Source organism: Prionailurus bengalensis, chromosome B2 (assembly GCF_016509475.1).
Source record: "Prionailurus bengalensis isolate Pbe53 chromosome B2, Fcat_Pben_1.1_paternal_pri, whole genome shotgun sequence".
Lineage (NCBI taxonomy): Eukaryota > Metazoa > Chordata > Mammalia > Carnivora > Felidae > Prionailurus > Prionailurus bengalensis.
In genome coordinates, this window is record NC_057349.1 from 150,457,804 (window position 1) to 150,481,476 (window position 23,673).

General features: G+C 57.1%; 1 protein-coding gene across 1 annotated transcript in view; it reads left to right on the plus strand.

Moving 5' to 3' along the window:
- Positions 1-4,863: 4,863 nt before the first annotated feature.
- The window catches only part of KIF25 (kinesin family member 25), a 45,828-nt gene continuing 27,018 nt past the window's right edge, over positions 4,864-23,673 (plus strand). Inside the window, exons 1-5 of the mRNA XM_043592768.1 lie at positions 4,864-4,956; positions 13,196-13,261; positions 18,917-19,039; positions 21,159-21,297; positions 22,253-22,356. Coding sequence (XP_043448703.1) covers positions 4,882-4,956; positions 13,196-13,261; positions 18,917-19,039; positions 21,159-21,297; positions 22,253-22,356 — 507 coding nt within the window. The 5' untranslated portion in view covers positions 4,864-4,881. The remainder of the gene's footprint in view (positions 4,957-13,195; positions 13,262-18,916; positions 19,040-21,158; positions 21,298-22,252; positions 22,357-23,673) is intronic.

The following is a 23,673-nucleotide window of genomic DNA, read 5'->3' on the forward strand; positions in this document are numbered from 1 at the left end:
TCTGTTGTTGTAATCGTGCTGGCAAAGATTATATTTGTCATCTCAGCCTCTGCCTTCTACCTGTGTGTCCTACTCATTAAACAGTCGGCAAGCATCATTTCTGTGTCAGATGGGGAGTCCGGCATGTGGGGGACGCTCTTTTCCTGAGCGCACAGACTCTAACGGAGACTGCAGGCCGCCCCGACATCGGTTCCCCCCGCCCCCCCGTGGCTTTCACCCGGCTCGTGGGCAGACCCAGACCCAGACCAGCGGTCACGGGGACTCTGCACACCAGGTGCTTAGTGAATTGTGTGGACCGGTGGCGAGGACCCGCCTGGGGTGGCTCCGGGAGGGTGCGCGGTCGCCAAAGCACCCAGGCCCGGCTCTGCTGCACCACCCCTCTCCTCCTGTGGCCCCAGAGCCCCTGCCTCTGTGTCCCTGGGGCAGGTGGGCTGAGGGGGCGTGCCAGGACTTCAGGAAGGGCTTTCGGCAGAAACGGTGTGGATCTTTTTAGGACTGTCTGCCTATCTACGTATTGGAGTGCTGGTGTCTGCCTGTGGTGTATTTTCGTGCCCAAAACGGTGCTCTGAGGTTTGAGAGGACGGAAACTCCGTTGGTCTCCAGGACCGCCCATGTGCGCTGAGTGCTGCTCGCGAAAGGAACGCTTCTAACCTGCAGACTGACTGCACCGCACGGGGTTCTAGGGGGCCGTTGGAACGGGATTCCTCTGCTCCGTTGCTTGGGAAACGGATTCGAAAGACTTTTACTTGGACCTCTAGGGAAACGCGGAGCCACAGCAAAGTCTCAGGGCCCCACTTCCGCTGCAGAAGAGGCCCTCACGGGAAACAGGCGCCAAGTGACGGGTCTCAGTACAGTATTCATGCAGTTCATTCTAGTCACGGCGCCCCAGCAGATGTACGTTCAACTCCAAAGCGGGATTTATTTATTTATTTATTTTCAACGTTTATTTATTTTTGGGACAGAGAGAGACAGAGCATGAACGGGGGAGGGGCAGAGAGAGAGGGAGACACAGAATCGGAAACAGGCTCCAGGCTCCGAGCCATCAGCCCAGAGCCCGACGCGGGGCTCGAACTCACGGACCGCGAGATTGTGACCTGGCTGAAGTCGGACGCTTAACCGACTGTGCCACCCAGGCGCCCCTCCAAAGCGGGATTTACACAGTTTATTGAACAAATACAATCCGTGAGTGCCTGCCCTGTGTCAGTCACTGTGACGCTGGTTCCAAGTATCCCAAAGCAGCTGCAGGAAGACAGACACGGTTCGCAAATTGTCCACAGAAGGTGAACAGGGCGCTTAGAGGCCTTGACGGAAGGACCCGGTCTAGCTCGTGGTGGAGGACCTTTGGAGAAGAGGACTTGCCCTCTTGAGAGAAAGGACTGGTCCCCGCGGGAGGATCCCCAGGGCAGGGAGGTTGCTGCAGGCAGACGGCAGGTGGGAGATGGGGCACTGGGCCGGGGGGTGGCAGGAGGTAGGTCTGAAACGTGGAAAGATTTGCAGTCTTCGTGCCCCTTTCCTGCAGGCCTCCAAGGGTGGCTTGGTCACGTGTGGAGAAAGCACAGGAAGGAAGGTCCTGTGTGCGCTGAGGGGCGCACGGCCCTTGGTCGACAGCGGGGCCCAGCTGCGGGGCACAGGCACGGCATGGGGGTGCGGGGTAGATCACAGAGGTGCCCAAAGGCGAGGCAGGAAGCCAGTGCCAACGGCTTCGACCAACCTGGAACGGTGACTTTCAGATCATACTTTCACACGTTTGCTGGATTGAGCCTTGGTTTTCCTGCTCGTCTAAGCCTGGTGTTGTGTTCTTTTGCGGAGATGGCAGATGGCCAAGTCTGAACTGGGGACAGCGGGTCCAACTTCACCTTGGAATTGTTAAGAATAACATAAAACGTTAGCACGAACAACAGCAAACAGGAGACCTGGAAGACAGCGGGTTAGCTGCACAGCTCTATAGACCTGCCTCCCCAGGTTCTGCCCTGGGGACAGGCCCCCGGATGGAAGGCCGGCTTGTCTGAGTTGAGGAGAACACAGACTCGTCCTAACAGCATTTCCCGGCAGGAGGGAGAGAGGAGTGCAGGGTCTGGGCTCCCTGACAGCCGTCCGGGTTCCAGGTTTGCTTGCAGGGTTCCTGAGATCCTTCCGGCAGCTGTGGACACCGGTCCAGACACTCGGACTCCGGATGCAGCGTGTGACGCCTTTAAATGCACCTGCCTCTCCTCTCGGTCATCTGGAATGTGTTGGTTCGTTGTTCCACCATCTTTAATGTCCTAAAAGTCACGGCTCGAGGAAGACCGCACTGTGCCGCCTGCTTCCGCCACAAGTTCATGCAGGATGCTCTCTTGGAAAGAGTTCGTCTCCGCTGGTGACAGAAGCATCGTGGGTTGCAAGCAGCAGCAGAGGAGTCTGAAGGGCGAGGAGACTGCCGGTGGCAGAAACGCACAGGGGGCTCCTCAGCGCGGGGCTCCGGCCACTGAGGGGCACCGGCTCGTCGCGTGCCGCTGACCTAGGTAGCCCCGGCGGTGTCCTCTGCCCAGGGGTGCGCCGTCCATGGGCCTCTGGTGGCCTCCGGCGGAGCACACGGTGGCCCTCGGCCGGGCTGCCAGGGAAGCGGATGGGAGACCATCAGTGGCCCCATCGGGCTGCTGGTAAGAGCCTGACCTGGACGGCGCTCAAACGCTCTCCTTGGGCACCACTGGCATTTGGGGCAGAGGCCCCCGTGTGGCCCGGGGGTGCACCGTCCCTGGAGACCCCCGCATGGGGACCAGATTCTGGCTGCGGGGGAGGCTCCCCCTCCTCGGCAAGGGCTGCAGGGAGCCCAGTGGAAGGGTGTCCCGAGTGGTATCGGTCAGCAAGGTCGGGACACGTTCGCCAAGTTCTGCGTTCCCTGTCACACCATATCACTTTTGTCATTGTGTCCCTCCTGCCCGGGTCTCTCCTGAATCGTGGGGTCTGGGACCCGAGGCGGAGTCGTCTCCCTGTCACTGTGCGGCTTCTACTCAGAGTAGGGTCGCTGTATCGCGTGTGCATGGCACATACACACATCATACGTGGTGCACGTGTGCACATTACACGCGTGCTGACAGGTGGCCCCGGTGGCCTCACCAGCCCCCAGGAGTGAAGAGAGTTCTCGTATCTGACCAGCACGTTTGCTGCTGTGAGCCCCAACTCAGTGGTCTGTCTGTCTCTAATTTCTCAGGTCTAGGCAGCCTGTTCTGACCAACGTGCTGTGGAAGGAGGATGCGGCTTATTCACAACGTCATCGTCATCGCCTGCTCTTTCTGATTCATCGACTCAGTCAACAGATAATTGGTCTGAGTTCCTAAATGTGCCAAACGTTGTAGCTGCTGTAGGCCCAGCGGCTGCTGTCTTTGGAGCTCTGGATCTCCTCCGGTGACAGGGACACCAGATAACTGTTCCATGTGAGCAATCCCAAGAGCCATGTGCCAGGGGAAGGACGTGGGTCCCGTCCATATGAGATGGTTTTGATCGAGCCCTGAACGAGCATCCAGAGGGCCAGAGAGGCAGAGGCAGTGGCGTGGAAATATGCTTGCCCCCCCCCCCCCCAGGAACAGCAAGGAGGTCACTGATCCTCCAGCCGAGTGGGCAGGGAGGGGGAGGGAGGGGGCAGAGGAGGAGCAGAGGTGCGTAGGCCGTCCTGAGCGCCTGGTTTTTACCTAATGGAGAAGCGGAGGGGAGGGAACGTCCGACTGATGTGTCAACTACGTGTAGGTGACCGGCCAAGGGGCTGGTGCCATCACTATGGTGAGCCCAGAAGGACTTGTCTGTGGTGGCATGTGGGGTGATGGGAGGAGTGGATGGCAAGGTGTGGGTCCCGGTGGGCGAGGAGTGCAGGTGCACTAGAAGTCGGGCAGAGCCTGGAGGGGGTGGGGATTGTGGGGACGCCCCGGGTGGCGCCTGCAGGCAGTGTGGCCTACATACAGGTCGGGAACTCGAGGGAGGGGGGCAAGCTGGACACAGAATGGGGGCATCATCGGGGTACAGATGGCATTCAATGCTGTGAGACGAGACTGGCACAGAAGACGAGAAGTGCCCTTGCACGGAGGACAAGAGGCCAGTGCCCGAGAACCAAGTTAGTATTTCAAGAAGCAGGGACAGACCAACTGTGCCTGGGACCACTGGACCCGCCAGGCAGCCGTCCTCTGCCACCCTCCCAGGGCGCGGGGCGGGGCGGGAGCAGTGCGGAGGAGGGGAGGAGGGGAGGAGGGGAGGAGGGGAGGAGGGGAGGAGGGTGGGCCCGGGGCAGGGCGGGAGCAGTGCACCTGCCGAGCAGTGCCAGGGAGGGCGGGAAGGGCTGGAGCAGTGCACGCGGGGAGCAGGGCAGGGGAGGGCCGGGAGGGCCGGGAGGGCGGGCCGCGGCAGGGCTGCGGAGGAGAAGGGGAGGGGAGCCTCCCTGTCCAAGCACAGGTGGTGCGCCCGCCCCTGCGCCGCGGCTTCACCCCGGGGTGCTCCCCCTGCTCCGGTGCTGCCGCCCCTCCCCCCGCCTCCCTGCAGCGGTTCGGGGCCCGAACGGCGCCCGCTGGCCTCTTCGCTGGCCTCTTCCTGTGCCTGTCCCCTGGCTCCTGTTCCCAGTGGGCTCCACAGGCCCTCCCTCCTCTCCCCGCAGACATTCCTGTGGGGAAGGGAGCCACACTCGTTGGGCGGACGCAAAATTACAGGACCGGCAGGAAGGGCTGTGTACCCGCGGGAGGCTGTAATTTACATGGGGTCTGGAACACCCACCGTATCCAGTAAATAGTCTCGCAGTGTAGCCGCTCCCCTCCCTGGCCCCTCCCCAGGTCCCGTGACCCCGTCGCCATGGAAACCACGGGGGGGGGGAGGCAAACGCCCGCGCACGCGCAGCAGGTGGGCTGAGGCCTGGGCCCGGCGATGCCGGCGGCGACGGGCGGACGCTGGAGGCGCTTCTGGGAGCAGCGGGCCTGGCAGCTGCAGCGGCAGGTGCAGGTGAGCAGGTGCCTGGAGCGCAGCTGCGGCCCCGCCTGCAGCCCCACCCCCTCCCGCCCCTGAGCCTTGGGGGCGGGGGCCAGCGAGGGACAGTTGGGGTGGCGGCGCCCCAAGACCGCCCGGGACGGAGGCTCCCACCGTCTTCCACCTTCTGCTGTGTAGGGTGCGAGGTCCTTCCTCGTCTGCCCTCCCGCTCGGTCCCCCAGCCCGGCCCCCGACCCCCGCGTGCCCCACCCTCCCCTGAGGCCCCTCTCCGTGACTTGTCGAGGGGCTACTACGTACCGTGCTGAATTCGGGGGTACGGTGCTTAAGCGACCACACACCTGACCTTTCTGTTCCCTGCTCTCGGAGTATAGGTGGGATAAAGGAGGAAATAATCACAAAATAAACGTAAACCACCGAAGTGGGCCCATGATGACGCTGCGGAGGGGACACACCCAGTCCTACAGGGGCTTGTAATGCAACCCTGGCCGGATGTGGGGGTCCAGGACCGTCTCCCTGTGAGCGGAGGCGGAGCGGGGTTCTCCTGAGATGGGAGGCCGCCATCTGGCAGTGCGTTGAGGGTCAAGGACAGAACTGTCCCCAAAGAGGAACAGCCTCGCAGTGGCGTGTGGCCGCGGGGCTGGCGTTGGGCAGAGCCCGGGGGAGGCTGCTGGCTGGGGCTGAGGCGGGAGGGGGGCGCCCGTGCAACATGAAGCAGGACTAGAGATGTTCTTTATCTTGAGGGCCCCGAAGGGCTATCGAAGATATTTTAAGGGAGGGAGGGAGCAGTTAGATCCATATTTTGAAAATGCCACTCAAAACGTCCCTTGTAGCGAGTGACCCCGCAAGGGCAAGCGTGAAGTTGTGAGGGCTGAGTTCGAAGTCGCAGGCAGGACTGTGAACCCACTCCGGAAAAACAAGCCAACAGGTGAGGGTCACGGCAAAATGGTGTAGCGCCCCCCGAAGTTGCCCAAACAGCATCCACCAAAGGAAGCAACGTTTATTCGAGAAACCTGCTAAAAACCTCTGTAAGCACAGAAAAAGTCTGCGGCCCCTTGCCTCACACACCCCTTGCCACTGGACAGTTGAGGAAGCTAAGTTCCTGGCTGACTGTGGCGGAGGCTGGGGGTCTCCCTCCTCCCACGGAGCTTCCGCTCCTATCATGGAGGCCTTACTCCAGAACAGAGGCCGGGGCACTGGGGCTCCAGTCACTCTTCCCCAGCTCCATCAGCACAAAGGTTTCATGGCGAGAGAGCAAGCCAGGAGCCCAGAGGCCACAGGCCTCCCGGTGCCCAGAGGGCTGATGTTCATCTCTGGAGATTTCGCTCGGGGCGAGAGGCAGCCCATGAGAGAGAGCTCTGAAGCTCTTCCCACAGGAACTGACTTCATCTGAACCGCTCTGGTGAGGTTCAGAAGCAAGAATCTTCTTAATCAAGAGCACTTACCAGTTGGCTTGGGCGCCATAACAAAGTACCACACACCAGGTGGTTCAAACCACAGCAGTCGACTCCCCACGGTTCTGGAGGCCGGGAGTCCAAGAGCAAGGTGTTGGTGCTGGTTTCTCCTAAGGCCTCTCCCCTTGGCTTGTGTGTGGCTGCCTTCTGTGGTGTGATCACTTGGTCTTTCGTCTGTGCATGGGTACCCCTGCAGGCCCTCTCTGGGCCCTCTCTGGGCGCCCAGTCACACTGGATTAGAGCCCACGCCAACGGCCTCATTTCAACTCAATCGCCTCTTCACGGGCTCTGTCTCCAGATACAGTCACACTCTGAGGCCCTGGGCTTGGGAGTCCGACACGTGAACTCAAGGGGAATACAGCCCGTAACAAGCAGCAAGCTGACAGGCCGCCTAGTTCACACCAGTCTAAGAAGAGTCTGAGGTTGTGCCAGATCTCACAAATGGGCTTCCCAAAGTATCCCTGCCCCAGTTTAATTGGAGCAGACAGTGGAGAAAGTCACGCCCCGGGCCATTGTTGAAAAGCCATCGAGAGATCAGGGAGAGGTTAACACGGAGCCCCGCTTCAAAACTGCTGTCTCCGGTGCAGGTGCCGCGCGGCCGTGTACGTGTCCAAAGCTGTGTCCTTCTAGGAGTGACACCAAGGCTTCCCGCTGAGGGGGAAACAGACTTCCCTAGAGAAACTGAGCCGCGTCACTCAACAAAGCACACAAACAGCAACAAAAACAACCTTCAGGTGGGGGAAAGGCGTCACTATCTAAAGTTTCTACCATATATTTCCTAAAATGTCTGGTTTTCAACAAAAAGAAATGATAAGACATGAAAGAAACAGGGAAGTGAGGCTCATCCGTGGGGGGGGGGGGGGACGGACAACAAGAACCGCCATTGGGAAGCCTGGTGTTGGCATTAATAAGACAGCAAGGCAGTCATTGTGTGAACATATAAATATGCTCAAGGGACTAAACGAAACCGCATTATAGAGGTGAGGGAAAATATGATGATTTCTCATCAGATAAAAAATGTCAATAAAATGATAGAAAATACTTAAAAAAAAAAATTGTAATCCTGGAGTTGAAAGTAGCTGAAATGAGGACACTCCCCAGAGGAGTCAAGAGTAGATTTGAATGGGGGTGCCTGGGTGGCGCAGTCGGTTAAGCGTCCAACTTCAACCAGGTCACGATCTCGCGGTCCGTGAGTTCGAGCCCCGCGTCGGGCTCTGGGCTGATGGCTCAGAGCCTGGAGCCTGTTTCCGATTCTGTGTCTCCCTCTCTCTCTGCCCCTCCCCCATTCACGCTCTGTCTCTCTCTGTCCCAAAAATAAATAAACGTTGAAAAAAAAAAGAGTAGATTTGAATGGACAAAAAAGAAAAAAAAATCAGCAAACTTTTAGCTTGGTAGAAATTATGCAATCCTAAGAACAGAGGGAAAAACAGAAGGAAGGAAAGTGATTGGAATCTGTTGGTGCAAAGCGTGTAGGCACACCAACATACACACGTCACAGGGGCACCAGGAGAGGAGAGCGAGAAAGCACAAGAAATATTCAAAGAAATAATTGCTCAAACTCCCCAAATGTGTTGAAATTTGGCATACGTGGAAGCAGCTTCGTGGACTTCAATTAGGATGACCACGAAGAGATCCACACCCACATGGACCGTAGTGAAAACACCGAAAGAGAAGACCAAGAAGGGAAGAATGACTCATCAAGTCAATCCACAAGCAGACTCTCAGCAGCAGCAGGGGCCGTGGGGTGATGCACTCAAAGGGCTGAAAGACAAATCCTGTCAACTAAGAATATTATATCCAGCAAAACTGTCTTTCAGAAATGAAGGCAAAATAAAAGTTTTCCCAGATAAACAAAGTCAGACAAAATTCGTTGCTAGAAGGCTTGCCTGATTAAGAGACATTGAAGGAGGTTCCTCAGGCTGAAAGCAAGTCCCTGCCCCTGCCCCAGAAACACAGATCCACAAAGAATGCCAGCAAAGACAGTCACGTAGTTATAAAAGGATAAAGGTGTGTTTTTCTTGTTTTCTTCACTGATTTAAAATAAGTAATTGTATCAAACTACAGCCATGTAATTGTGTCATTGCAACTATAACTTGTAGAAACGTAATATGTTTGACAAAAGTGGCACAAAGGAGGTGGATGGGGACAAAGTTTTGCGAGAATAGGGCAATGACACCAGATGGTAGTTTGAATCCACAGGACCAGGTGAACCTGGTGGTTCGTCATGGTGAACAAGGCCAGCACAACAAACCCTGCAAGTCTCCTGTCCCTTCTCTTCTCAGATTCTTTAATGAGCATGAGATTACGTAAAGCAGCAATGATAGCACTGGACTGTCACATGTATGAATGTGACGTGTGATGCTACCAACCCAACAGATGGAACAGGGGAGTTCAGCTATAGCAGGAGCGTCTCTGTACCTCACCAGGCCCTGACTGTCCCTGTGAGGTACACTCTCCCACCTGGCCAGACCCTGACTGTCCCCGTGGGGCGGACTCTTCCAGTTTCAAAGTATAGGGTGAGCTTTTGAGAAACCACGAAGAAAACTATTCAAAAACTAACGGAAAATGTCATTGAAGAAATTAACATTTTATGCTAGAAAATATCCAGTTATGACAAAAGTCAGTAAAAGAGGAACAGTCAAAACGTGAGGCACATAGAAAATGAACAAGTGAAGTGTTGGGTGCAAACCTACATCAGCAGCCTTAAATGTGAGTGGACAAGACATCAGTCAAAAGGCAGGCACTGTCTGGCTGGATAAGAAGCGAGTTCAAACTACATGCTGTCTGTCTACAGGGGACATGCTTTACATTCAAAGATACAAATAGCTTGTAAGCAAAAGGATGGAAAAAGATACATTATGCCACCATTAGCTACAAGAAGACTGAGTGACTGTACTAATATTAGACAAAATAGACTTTAAGATGACATGAATGTCACTACGAATAAAGAGGAACATTTGATAATGACAGAAGTGTAACTCCATCAGAAAGATAGGAAAAGTATACGTGCACCTAACAACATGGCCCTCAAATTGACAGAATTGAGGACACAAATCAGCAATTCAGAAATAATGGCTGCAGACGTCAACCCTCCCCTTTCAGTAATGAACAAACAGGACAGGGGACCGGCCAGGAGACAGACAACTTGAACGACACTACTGAACCAAGTCAATCAGGCAGACGTCCACAGAACACCCTGCCCACACAGCAGGAGGACACATGACCTTCTCAAGTGCACGTGGCACAGGCCCTCTGGGTTAGACAATGTACTGGGCCACAGAGGAAGCCTGAGTACACGTAAAAGGATAAAGATCATAGACGGTATGTTTTCCGGTTACATAGAGGGAAGTTAGAAATTAATAACAAAAATAAATTTAGGAAATTCACAAGTATGGGAAAATTGAATAAGATACTTTTAAATTATAGTAGATCAAAGAAGAAATCACAAATGAGGTCAGGGAACATTTTGAGAGGAATGAAGATGAGGGTACCACCCAGCAAAGTTTGTGGGATGCAGCCAAGGCAGCACTTTGAGGAATAGTCGTGGACACAAACACCTACACTAAACAAGAAGCTAGCTCTTCAATCAATTACCTAAACAACACCTCAGGACACGGGATAAAGCAGAGGAAGCAACACCGAGCACCAACAGAAGAAAGCCACAATAAAGACCAGAGCAGAAACAACTGAAATAGAGCATGGCAAACTATAGGGAAAGTCAACAGAACCAGAAGCTGGCTGTTTGCAAAGATGAACAAAATTAACAAACCCTTAGTTTGAGTGAAAAGAAGACTCAAATTAACAAAACCAAGAATTAAGGACAAGACATTGCTACCGACTTCACAAAAATAAAAAGGAAGTCAGGAACATCCTGTGGACAGCACTGCTGATTTAACCAGGGTGAGTTGGTCAAATTCCCAGAGTCGCAGATCACCGAAACCGATTCAAGAACTAGAGGACGTGAGCACAACTGTAACGCATGCTGAGGTTAAATTAGGAATCCGAAATCTCACAAAGTAAAGCCCGGGCCCAGATGGTTTCCCTGGGGAATTGTACCAAACGTGTGAAGAGAAATGAACACCAGTCCTCCATGAACTCTTTGGAAAAATAGAAAGGAGGGAACATTTCCATGGCGCCAATGCTTACCTGATGTCAAAACCCATGCAGACGTCACAAGAAAACTGCAGAGCAATGCCTCTTATGGATGCAGATGTAAACCTCTTCAAAAAATACCGGCAAACTGAATCCGGTGGTACATGAAAAGGACATACACCCTGACCAAGTGGGAATCATCCCAGGAATGGCCTAGCGTTCCAAGGTCGGTTAACGTCACAGATCGAATCAACAGAATGAAGGACAAACCCCACGATCATTTCGATAGGTCCAAAAACACGCTTTTGACAAAATATTACTTCACTTCGTGATAAAAACACTCAGCTGGCTCCTCAACCTGATAAAGGATGTCCCCGAAACCCCCCTGCTGACACACGTAACATGAGAGGAGCAAGACAAACGTGTCCTTTCACATCTGTTCACCGTCTCCCCGGAGGTGCTAGTCAGGGTATTCAGGCAAGACAACGAAAGGAAAAGGGGTCTGTACCAGAAAGGAGGAAATAAGACTGTTTCTGTCTGCAGATGACATGATCTCGTATATAGAAAATCTTAAGGAATCCACCAAAAAAACAACGCTCCTGGCACTAGTGAGTGATTTCAGCAAGATTGGAGGATATGAGGTCCATGTGCAAAGTCTGTTGTGTTTCTATTTCATAGCAATGAAAAGACAAAAATGAAATTAAGAAAACCGTTCCACTTACAAGATAGTCAAAGATGATAAAATGCTTTGGGAGAAATTTAACCCAAGAATTGCAAGACTTGAACCCTGAAAATGATAGTCAACATCATTGGCGATCAGGGCAATGCAGATCAAGTGGCAATGATACGCCCCGGTGGCTGTAATCAAAGAGACAGATGGAAGTATCTCGAGGGTGTGGAAAATGGAATTCTCATATACTGCTGGTGGGACCGTGCAGGGAAGACAGTCTGGAAGTTCCTCAACACGCCAACCGGTTCCGGTCCTAGGCATGTGCTCAAGTGAAGGGGAACCGTGAAGGGGAACCACGTGTCCGCACAAAACACTCGTTTAGGAATGTCACAGCAGCACTATTTCTAACACCCAGAAAGTGGAAACAACCCAAATGTCCTTCAAGTGATGAATGGGTAAATAAATGTGGTCTAGCTTCACGATCTAATATTGTCAGGCAATAAAAAAAATGAAATTCTGATGCCGCAACATGGTTCAGCCTTGAGAGCGTGATGACCAGGGAAAGAAGCCGGTCACGAGGGACTGCATATCATATGATTCCGTTGATACAAAATGTCCAGAGTTGGCAAATCTGTAGAGACAGAAAGTAGATTCATGCTTTCCTAGAGCTGGATTGGGGTACATGGGGGGGGATGGGGTTTCTTTGGGGGTAGTGGATATACTGTGACGTAATTTTGGCGACGTGGCACAATGTGAGTGCACTAAACGCCGCGGACTTGTGCATGTCAGGCGGGTTGCTCGCGTTTAAGGGAATTACATCTCCATAAAGCTAGTCGGGGTGGCATCTTAGAATCGAGTGACTTTCGTGGAAACACTCCATAGGTTTTCTTCAAGAGGTAAAATCAACTGAGCCTGGTAACAGAAGGTCTAGACGACGCCCGGGTTTCCGGTTTCATAACCCGTCACAAAGAGCTTGTCCTAAACTGGTCACAGTTCTCTGTGGGCTGCGAGTCATGGGGCATGGGGAGGGACCCCCCACAGACGGGACCGTGGCACGTGAGCTGCCTTCCCGGACCCCTCGCTTTCCTGACCACCAAGGCCTCCAGCTGCTGGCTTTCCCAGCATTCAGTGTAAACAGCTAGTATTTAAACTTCTCTGCCTGAAACCCTGCAGGCAAAACCCAGCCTCTTCCCTGCCATCCCTCCTCCCAGACCACGCCCTCCCTGCCCCCCTCATCCTCCCCTCCCTGTCCCTCTGCCCCTTAACTTACCAAACTCATTCCCGCCTGAGGGCCTTTGCTCAGACTTTCCCCTTGGCCCTGGGTTTCCTCGCTGGCCCTCCTCCCCCTCTCTGAACCCCCGTCGCTGTTTTAGCTGTGACGGGGCTGCTGCCCACCCCCCCCCCCAGCCACACACTGGCCCTTACACACTAGGATGGGAGCCCCACGCCCGATGGGTTCACTGCTGTATCCATGGCACCCCGACATGTGCCTGGCATGTGACAGACTTCTAACAGATATCTTTTAAATAAATGAATTAGTAAAAGGAAAGAGGGGCACCTGGCTGGCTCAGCGGGTAGAACGTGTGACTCTTGATCTCAGGGTCGTGAGTTCAAGTTCAAGCCCCGCGTTGGGCATGGAGCCTACTGGGAAAAAAAAAAAAAATTGAAAGAGAAGCCGATTTTGGTGAGCAGAAGCCTTACAGAGGTGCCCTCCAGATCTGAATGTGCATATAGGTCACCTGAGCTCTTGTTAAATGTAGATTCTGATGGATTTAGGGGGGGCTTTTCAGCAGTTTGAGGTATGATGCATGTGCCCTAATGCAGGATTCGGTGCCCCCAGCAAGCCCCTGGCTTCTGGGGACCACACTTGGAATGAGGGTCGTAGACACGGGGTGCGGGCCCCCACTCCAGCCGACCTCCCCCCACAGTGCTTCACTGAGGCAGCCGCTGGCTTCCTTCCCCAGAGTGTTCTCAGGATGGAAGTGCTTACTGATGAGTGTCATTTAAACTGATAATGTCCTGTTTCGGTCCTCGGTTTTAGGCCAAAGAAGAGAGGATAGTTGATCTGGAAACAGAAAATGCAGTTCTCCACCTGAGGCTGGCGCAGGTAACACAGGCCCGCGTCCGCAGTGCCAGGGGCTCAGGGCCGCCGTCCGGGCCTTCCCTCCCGTTGGCTGAGCCGGTGGGACTGTCCCCCCCATGACCACACGAGGTTCCACTCCCGTCTCTCCCCGTGCTCTCGCGCGTGTAGTGAGGAGTAAGTCCATGGTGCGTGTGATTTTCCAAACAGCCTCACTGAGGTGCGACTTCCAGGAGGTAACTTCACCCGGTTTGCGTGTGCAGTTGTGTTCAGTAAAGAGTGGCTGCCCAGCACCGTGACACCGTGCGCCCCGAAGCCCGCGGTGCCGCTTGACCCCATCGCCCATCCTGCCGCCTCCTGGACCGGCGCTGCCATCCTGGGATGGACGCCCACGTGACTCAGCCCAGACTGCGTACCGCACCGAAAGGAAGAACCGTCCCTCAAAGATGCCTCTGCCCACTGTTCCTGCTGGTTTGCTTCCAGAAGGGAAGGAGAACAGTGGCGAGCGTTCGGGGGTCTCTGTCCACACTGTTCTCGCCCAGTGCACCGCTGCAGCCTTTGGGAGACCCTGGTGGGCCCCGTGTGCCATCCCCGTCCTTGTAGGGGGAGGAGACCCGTGAGGAGGAGCGGGGACGTTTGCAGACGCTGGCCGTGAGGACTGGGGTGACACAGCCAGGCCCCCCCGGGGCGGCCGCAGGAGAGGTGGGAGGACCACGCCCCAGAGCCTCTGCCGGAATGTGGCCGTGCTCCCCGGGATTCTGGCCTCCGGGACCGAGAGAGGACGCGTTTCTGTTGTCTTCAGTCTCCCGGTTGGCGGCGATCTGTCACAGAGGCAAGTTTAGAAAACTAACGCACTTGCGAGGTCCTCATCTGTGAATTCCGACCCCTTCAGAATTCTCCCCGGAGGCTCGGGCAGAATCAGGTCTCCAGGCCCTTGACACTCCTTGAACAACCCCGTCAAGTTTCCCTGGACAGAAATGAGTCGCACTAAATTGTGCCTTCGTTTACGGCTGCTCCTGCTGCCTCTTGAATGAAGGACTGGTTTCTTTGTTCACGTGCCAGCCACGCCTGTGCGCGTGAACGGTCACGGCAGCGAGCAGCCTGTCTGAGCCTGCGCCCCGAGGAGCCACGTCTCCCCTGCGTCCCACCATGGCCCCCCGGGTCCGGGGACGTGCCCGCACAAGGCGGGTGAGGCCAGTATCCGCGGGCAACACCTGTGCCCTCTTCTGCTGCAGGAGCTCCCTGTGGCCGCAGCGGCTGGAGCTCTAGAGAAACTTCCAGCCCCGAGTGGAGGCCGCGAAGCCGGAGCACGGAGCAGGTGGGGTCGCAGAGGTTCACCAGCTTCTGTTGGCGAGGGTCGCCGCAAAGCACTAAGGGATTCTCCAAGCACCGTTTGGGTGAAATTAACTTTTTTTTTTTTTTTTTTTTTACATTTACGATTGTTGGGCACAGAATGTCAGTTATATAAACCTGACGACTTTTTCTGGCATTTGTGTGCTTCAGTCCCTCTTTGTCATTTCTGATGATGACGAAACAGAGAATCTTCATTTCTGCGGCCCCCACGTCCCGCTGGCTCACCTGCAGGTGACGGGGTGACTGGGATGACAGCGGGCAGCGTGGGTCCGTGTGGTGAGTCAGGTGCACACGGGACCCTGCCGGGAGCCGTCTTCTGTTGGATTGCCAAGTCCCTGCGCAGACAGTGGCTGCTCACGGCTCCTGTTTTCGGCGTCTCCCTCGCCCCACGTGCGTCGGATCCCATCCCTCGTGCCGGATGCTTGTGCTTCTCCCATGTTACCCCCCAATCTCCCTGGAGGCTCGCGGCTTCCACCTGTTTCTCCAAAACCAGACCAGCCCCGGAAGCCGGTCAGCCCGCCTCCCGGTACCAAGCGCTCAGTGACTCTACGTCATGCTCCTCTGGATCACCGTGGTGCTCACCGTCAGTGCCAGGGACTTTAGAATACAGGCTTCGGTATTGACTGTGCCTCACTTTTCTTCCGGAGGATCTGAGCCTTCTGCGTCTAGGGCCTTTACTTTGCTTCGGTTTCAAGGGATGGAAGCAGGTAGCCCCCAGAGCCCCTGCTCTCCCAGCCGTCTGCAGTTGGGAGACATGTGTCTGCCCACGTGCGCCCGGCCCCCGTCGCATTTAATGCAGCATCCGCCGTGGGCACCTGTTCTGCGACGTCTTCATAATCCCGCTGACGCTGACGAACGGGCTCCCTGAGCTTCCCTGCTTTGCAGATTCTCTGCCTCACTTGTTCACACTTCTGAATGTTTCCCGTCCACAAGTAACGGACTCTCCAGCCTAAGTAGTGGCCCTTCCCAGCCGCCACCTCTGTGGCCCGCTAGCGCCACCTCTGTGGTCGCTAGGGCGTCCGTGCTGCTCCTGGGGGAGGAGACGGGCGTGCTTGGTGCAGGGTCACGGGCGTCCCAGCCTAAAGCTTGGGCGGAAAGAACACACTCATGCTCGCAGTTTGGAGTCGGGGGAAGACGCCGGCTTCGACAACACACGGTGCAGGCCCAGAATGGCGCCGTGACGGCACGGACCCACGACGACGCGCAGAGGTCCCTCCCCCCAGAGGCACACACAGACCGCACCTCCGGCATTCACGGAAGGACGGGATGGAATGACCTTGAACGCTGACAGAACTCTCGTCCCCTCCACTTCCGCATGGATATCTTTGACCGAACGTTTCCTTGCTTCGCAGGTAGTGAGTGGACCCGATCTGCGGCTCCCTGAGGCCCCACTGAGCAAATGGGCCAAATTAAAGCCGCCACCTGGTTTGTCCTACTTCCTTTCTGTCACCAGAGGCGGAATCAGTGCCTCGGTAACTGTGTGCGGAGAGCAGTGCCTTGAACGTGCGCGTCGTGTTTCTCTGGAGCTCATCTCTGTGAGGGAAGGACACCGAGGCAAAGTTTGACGGGCACGGCGTTCAGAACCGGGGATCTGCAGGGCGGGCTCCCCGCCGGGGCACAGAGACTGCCAGCCTCTGCCCAGCTGACGGCAGGGTTGCCTGCATGATGTGCTGTAGAAGAATCATTAGAACAGTCACACGCCGGTAGAGTTGTGTTTGGCAACAGAGAAAGATCTTAGTGGAAGTTCAAGCGAAGGGAGTCGTTGGAAGATCAATCAGCCAGAACCAGGAGGGCCCAACACCGCTGTTCATTGGGCGATTCGCTCAGGGATTGCGTTTTGCTGGGTACGGCAGGAAGAGAGGACGGGGGGCAGGGCTGTCCGGGGCCAGGTGCTGGTGGCATCCACAAGTATGCCTGTGGTCCCGCTGTCCTCCTCTGCCAGCACCCAGCGTCCGTGTCCTGGACAAAGGGGGCTGTGTGCTGCCGAGAGCAGCCGGTGTCTCCTGCTTCCACGGTGGCTGCTGGGGCTCCAGCTGTCCCAGCCAAGGTCAGACGCTGGGAAGGAGGAGTCAGGCAGACGAGGGAACACACCCAACACGTCCGCCACGTCTGTCCGTCCGTCTGTCTTTAAGTCGTTGCTCAGAAATCCTACCCAGTGACTTGTGCTGGGTCACGTGGACATCCTACCTGCCAGAGACCCAGGGAAACGTTGCTTTCGGTGGGACGTTGGTAAATGGGGGTGTAATCGTACAGGAGGGGGCACTGAATGGCAGCAGGCCACCGGCGGCCTCCGCCGGGCTAGCAGCCGACGTTCGCACAGAAACCTGAGCGACACTGGAATCTGTTTCTCCTTCGGGGATAGTTCGGTGCCCGGACCCGTCCCTGCGGAAGTTCGGGCAGAGCTGGTTTCAGGGCCGTCCCCGGCAGCTTCTCGTGTTGGGGGGTCCTGCTAATTGTGGCCGTGACAACGGCCTCCTGTTTCTCTCCCGAGTCTGGTTCTCCCTTACGAACCGTAGACATTCTGCGAGCCTGAGTCTGTGTGGTGACGGACCTAAACGAGGCGTGTTTTGTCCCTGCGTGTATGCACACCCCGAGTCACTAGGTTGTGCACTGAGGCCGATGCACGCTGATCCAGGAGCTCTAGCTCAGGGACGGCCGATTCCCTCCCGGGGAGCCCTCCCTGAAGCTCAGCCTGGAGCGGACGCCCCCAGGAGCGACCCGTCCCAGGGGGTGGCTGCGTCTCCGCTGGGCCCCCTGCTCCTCTCGGTGGCCCCCGGCCAGGTCCCATCTGAACCCGCAGGCCCAGGCGCCTCTGGCCCACAGCCGGCTGGCTCTCTGTCCCCGCCCCGCCCCCGGGCCTGGTCTCCTGGCTCTCCTGCCGGCAGCAATCTTAGGACCTCTCCTCACTCGCTACCACGTCTGCAGACCTTGCTCCGGGATTCCAGCCCCCTCTTGCATGCACCCGGGTCTCTGGCTCCGGGGGCCTGTCGAGTCCGCCACCTTTGAGCGCCACGCTCCGTGCATCGCGCCGTGCGCCTTCCCGTGGGCACTGCGCTGCCGGAGGCTGGGGTGCTTACAGGAGTGTGATTTACCACCCAGTGCGGTCTCTGCCGGGGTCTCCGCGCTGCCCTGCCATCTGAACCCCCAGTCAGCGGAAAAGCTCTCCCCACGTGCCCGCTGTCCCAGCACTCGCAGAGGATCTCCTGGTGCCCGGCAGGTGCACCCGCCCGCTGCCCCCTGCCCCCTGCCCCCTGCCCCCTGCCCCCTGCACACGGCGGCTTCCCCTGCTCTGCCCGCAGGGGCGCCTGGCTCAGCACACCCTCCGCTCAGGGTGGGGCCCCACCCTCCTGACCCCTGGGACCCCTGACCCTGGATGCTCGATGATGCTCGGCGGTGCGGGTCCTCAGGGGCGCCATCGCATGCCTGGCCAGTCGTGGCACAGGCCTCCTCGAAGCAGCTGGTGCTCCCACTACTTCCTCCTCTGGCGGACAGTGTCCCGCCCGCTCTCTGCGCCGTCCCCAGTCTAGGACAGAGGCCCCCGAGCCCCGCATCCACCCCAGAAGCCCCCTGGGCCTCCTCCTCGCTGCGGGGACCTGCATCGGCGACCCGCGTGTCCTGCTTCCTCCCCTGTGCTCCTCCCAAACAGAGCAGCGAGCTCCTGGAACAAAGGGACCCTTATCCCTGCGTCCCGTGGCTTCCGAGCTGTGCATCTTCGGGTTTGCACACGGGACAAATGTACCCGTTATGTAGGTGATGCAGTTCTGCGCATTCTCGCCAGCCTGGCCGTCCATTTTCTGCGCCTGGGAGGCCTGGCTGAGGCCCTGGGGGGCAGGCCGCCCACAGTGTCTCCTGGCTGCAGGGACTCGGTGGGACGCAGAAGCACTCCAGCAGGTGCCATGGGAGACGCAGCAAACTCCCGATCGTGTCACCTCCGGCTCAGGCCCCAGTGCCGCTCCTCCCCAGCCACCCTGCCCCGGCCACAACCACGGGGCACGCCCTGTCTTGTCCTCTCCACCCCCCACCCCCCCCGCCGCGTCATCTCCCAGCCAAGCCAGGCTGTCCCGGCTGTGTCCCCGAGTGGGTCCTGACTCATCCTCTCCGTCCCCTGTGATGGTCCCCTCACTCTCTCAGCTCGGCCGCCCTGTGCCCGGTCCCCACGCGGTCCACCTGCGTGGCCGCTCGGGGTGGGTTCCCTCTGCGGCAAGGGCTGTGCCCGTGCTAGCGCGTGGGGCGCGGCCGGCAAGCCGTGAGCGTCCTCCCCTCGGAGAAAACGCATCCACTCCGGCGTGCTGAGACGCTGAATCCCTTTTTGTGTTTTCCACACACCAGTACCAAGGAGCGGCTGGACAGAGCGGAAGTGCGTCTGCAGGGCTGTGCTCCCTGTGCGGCCCGCGGGCCCGGCTGCCGAGAAGCCCCCACGCGGCCCTGCTCCGGCTCCGCCCGGTGATTCAGGTAGGAGCCCCCGCTCCGCGGCCGCGTTCACTTGTGTTCTGGTGAAATGGTGGATGATATGCCGGTCCCAATAGGTCCACCTTTTTCCTTTTGTTCCTGTTCATTTATTGGGGGGAGGGGCAAAGGGAGGGGAGAAAACCTTAAGCAGGCTCGACCCTCAGTGCAGAGCCCGATGCGGGGCCCGATCCCACTGATGACGGAATCAAAGGCAAGAGAAATGTGGCTGAAATGCAATCTCCTTACGGCTCGCAGCCCGCTGACACGTGAAGCACACGGAGCGTGACCGTCCTCAAGGAACTCACGCTGCCTTGGTGCTCACGTTTCGTTAAAGGCGAACAGTAACCTTATCTGCACAGCAGCCAGCCCCTCACGGTTCTGGAAGCCACCTTCCGCCCCTATATCCCCTTCCCCCTCGCACCACAAGCTAGGAAGTACGTCGTCAGTCACTCCTCATGACCCCAGTGCCGGTCTGCCTGCCCACGGGTCCCGTCCCCGTGCTATAATAAAATCGCCTTTTTGCACCAAAAAACGTCTCACGCCTTCCTTCTTAGCCATTCGCTCATGAAACCCACTTCAGATCTCATCATCATGACCCTGGGGACCGTGACCTGAGCCAAAATCAAGAGTCATGCACTCGGCCAACTGAGCCACCCAGGCGCCCCGAAAATAGATCTGCTCAAGAAACCGTCTTTTCACGAAGCAAAGCTTCTCAGTTAGGAGATGCAGGTTTTCCGTTACAGCCTGCGGATCTGGACTTCTTCGCGAGGTTGCAGAAGCGTCACTGCGTTCATAACCTGCTGTGAGGGTCTTCGGCTGGGGGTCCCGCCCTCTGCCCCACTACCTGCTGGGTAGAGCGAGGACTTCCGCACCCAAGGGCGCCCGGACTGGGCTCCTGAGCAGAGACAGGAGGGAAGAACACCGTGTGGCCGTGAGACGGGCCGTGAGAACTGCTGTCGGCCGCTCTGTATGCCAGAGTCAGAGTCGTCCTCTTGTTTATTTTAACGTCAAAGGGTAGAGAAGTGCTTTGTCCAGGTCAGGCTAAACAGGGCGAGTGTCGCTGCCATCCCGTGGACGCAGCGCCTGTGGAACGGCCGGGGCGTCTGGGAAGAGAAGTGGGAACCGCGGCCCTGGAGGCAGCACGCTGGCACCTGCCCAGGGTGAGAGTGTGGGGGTGTATTTTTATACCATCGTCCGGTTGGGAGTATTGTTCACCTTTTGTTATAAACAGTGTGACCTGGGTGAAAGTCAGAAGGAAAAAAAAAAAAAAGATCCTTATTACAACAACAAGAATGCCATCTGCAAACACGATTAGTCTGCCCTTAGAGGTTTCTTTTTCCGGCCCACGCACGGCTTCAGTGCCTGCAGAACAGATTTATATTAATTAATTCTTTGCGCTCTCATCGCTGAGTGAAATGGACCCATCTTTGACTATCGTGCGTAACTCTACCTGCGTTCCACGTAATAAAATACCGTAATTCAATTTAGTGTTGACGTTTTAGCAGAACGTTTCCCAAATGTATGGGAACAGTCTCCACGTTACAGAAAAGGAAGGTTTAACGGACCAAACGACTCCATCTCGGGTCAGCTACGATCTCGCGATTCCTTCCGTAGGAGACGTTAAGCTGCAGGACATCCGCACCTTCCTTCTCTGGGCCAAACAGCCTTCCAGTCGCATCAGAAGGGAAGAGCCCCTGACGTGGGGGATGCTGTTTATCAGTTGCATTGTCCTCAGACTTCTCTGAAGGCTCTCGCACGTGCACCCGGACGGACGTGTGTCCCCTAAGCACGGGGTCACCACGGCGCTCACCATGGGCCCAGGACAATGTGGCTCCAAGCAGGCGGTCTGGATAATACATCAGAGCCCTGCAGCTGTGTGTGGAGGGCGACGTGGGACCGGGGCCCGGCCATCCTCACAAGCAAGTACCCAGCGGACAAAACCTGTCCTTCATCTAACTTTTGAGAACTTGAGCTTTAAGTAGATTTAGTTCGTAATAAATCGGCACGTGACTGCGCCAGGCGGCTGTGTTCTTATTCTATAGCCACTTGGGAAATTATTATATATAGCGCTATGTGATTAATAATAGTCACTACCTCAGTGCTGTATATTTTTGCTCTATAGGCACTGAAGCAAGACGTAAAGGCACTGCATGCCTCTTTTCTGGAAGTTTTCAGGAATTTCTGGGACCACCTGCAGACAGGCCTTTCTGAAGTGGCCGAGGGGGTCCAGAGGGCACAGCCCCAACACCAGGCTCTGCTGTGTAAGCCATGGCCCCACCTGCCGGGGATTGAAGTTTCCCTCTCCTTTGACCACGCGCCCTGCCTGGGCACAGGGGCAAGAGCCAACACCCAGGCGGTCGTTGGCGTGCATGGGGGCTGCGGTCCTTGGCCGCGCTCCCTCCTCAGGGAGTCCCCGTTTCCTCTGGTTACTCGAAGAGGCTTTCTGGACCTCGATGCTGTCCCTGAGCTGGCACCGTGTCCCTGCTGCACGTCCTGTGCCGGAGGCTCCTAGAGTGTGTGTGAGGCTCCGTTCGAACCGCTCAGCCCTTTCCTCACATCTGGGAAGCCCACAGCGCTCGGCCGCTATTGGGTCAGGACGGGATGTGCTCAAACTACCCAACAGGCAGCTCATGGAGGGAGGTGCTTTGGCCCCGTGGCACTGTGTGAATTAAGGCGTACTAGGTTTCTGTTAGCCTGACAGATATTTTAGTTTATTAGAGAGAGGGAGAGAGAGAGCAAGTGAGCGAGCAAGCAAGGGAGGGGCAGAGAGAGTGAGACACAGAATCCCAAGCAGGCTCCAAGCTCCAACCTGTCAGCACAGAGGCCGACTCTGGGGCTCGAACTCACAAACTGCGAGATCATGACCTGAGCCAAAACCAAGAGTGGGTGCCCAACTGACTTAGCCCCCCAAGGGGCCCCCAGATATTTTAGTTCAAATCACTGAGTACCTAAGGGTCTCATGCCTCTTTGGTGCATTCGGTTCAGGGCCTCTCCTGAAGGGTCTCAGGTGAGGTGACTCAGCCCACACAGGTGGTCCTACATGTCACGCGCTCCAGCAAAGGGGACAGTGCTGTTATTTTATGGAAAATAGTGTCTCTCGGCTTTGAAAACGTGAGGTGTTTTATGGAAAACCGGAAGGGAGAAGAGGGAGACAGGATGTAGTGCAGGCCCCCCTCCCGGAAACCAGCCGGACACGCGGGTAAACCATTGTTGCAGCTTGGCGGTCCAAGGCGGGACATCTGGAGCGACGCCTGCAGGAAGCGGACTCGAGGTACCAGCTAGAGAAGCAGAGGAGGAAGGTGCTTCACAACCGTTTGGTGGTGAGTGCGGTCCGGGTTCCCAGAAGGGTGGCGGCACAGGGGACCTGGGCAGGGACCCCAGTGAAAGGCCGGGGCTGGGAGGGGCACCGGGGCATGTTGGGGGTGGGGGCAGAGGTCTGCTCGGGGGACTCCAGACACACAGGGGGGACACTGGGACACATGGGGGGGTGGAGGTCAACACGGGGGGGGGGCACCGGGGCACGTGGAGGGGGGCGGAGGTCCGCACAGGGGACACCGGACCTAGGACTCTCAGAGCGCTGCCTTCCTCGCGAGCCCCGGCCCCAGCTCTTCCTCCCCCATCCGCAGGGCGCAAAGCATGGCCCCCTCACGTTCGGCCGCGGGCTGAGCTCTGCGGCCCACGGAGTGTGCACACTCAGGTGTCCGTTTCTGCACACCGCGAGGCCAGAGCTGACGGTTTGGTGGCTGAACTTCCATGAGGTTGGGTGGTGTGGTTGAGCCCCGGCCCGGCTCACAGTCCCGTGGACCAGCAGCCCCAGGACCCGGTGGTTCCTGGGAAGATTCTCTCCCGTCCCCGGGCTCCCTCCACGGCCAGACCCACGTGGGAGTAATTCTCCCTGTGCCTGAGCCACTCCTTGGGCGGAGCTCTACACCGTGACACCGGAGCGCATGCACGCTTCCCGCCGACCGCACTTTCAAAGCATCTTGGTGCCTTTTGGTCCCCGGTCTGGACAGCAGTGTCGCCCTGCTGCAGAGACCAAGGGAGAGGTGCGCGAGGGCCCCGGGAGTGAGTGGAGAAGGATGGCTTCTGGAGGACACGGTGGCGGACTTCGAGTTTCTGACGCTGTCGTGTGGAGGAAGAATAGACATCTTCGTCATGGTCCCGTCGCTGTGAAAGGACCAGGGGGCAACGGACGCGCGCACAGTGCCAGAGAGCGGGGTGCAGCGTGGAGCCAGGGGCACCCGGACGTGGTAGACCCGCGCCGTCGGGGGGTCTGGGCACAGCCTGGCCGAGGCGAGCCGGGCCGCGCAGACGTGCTCCCTTCTTCCACGTGGGGGCACGTGGAGCGGTTGTCCCACATCGTTGCCCTTTGTCTCTGAAGTACCACATCGTGCCACGATTTGGGTGAACACTTGGCGGGGTCTGGAAAAGTACCAGGTTTCAGAAACCTCTCCCAAAATGCCTCAGAAATTTGACGCGGGTCCCCATCGAGAGGTGGTTTCTGGACACTCATCACCACACGATGATGGTTTGCCAAGTGAACACGCTTCAGCGTGGATGTTTAAAAAGCCTAAAATGACACTGACTGCTCAGTGCCACTCCGTGGGGACTTGATCAGAAGCCAAGGTGTGGGTGGG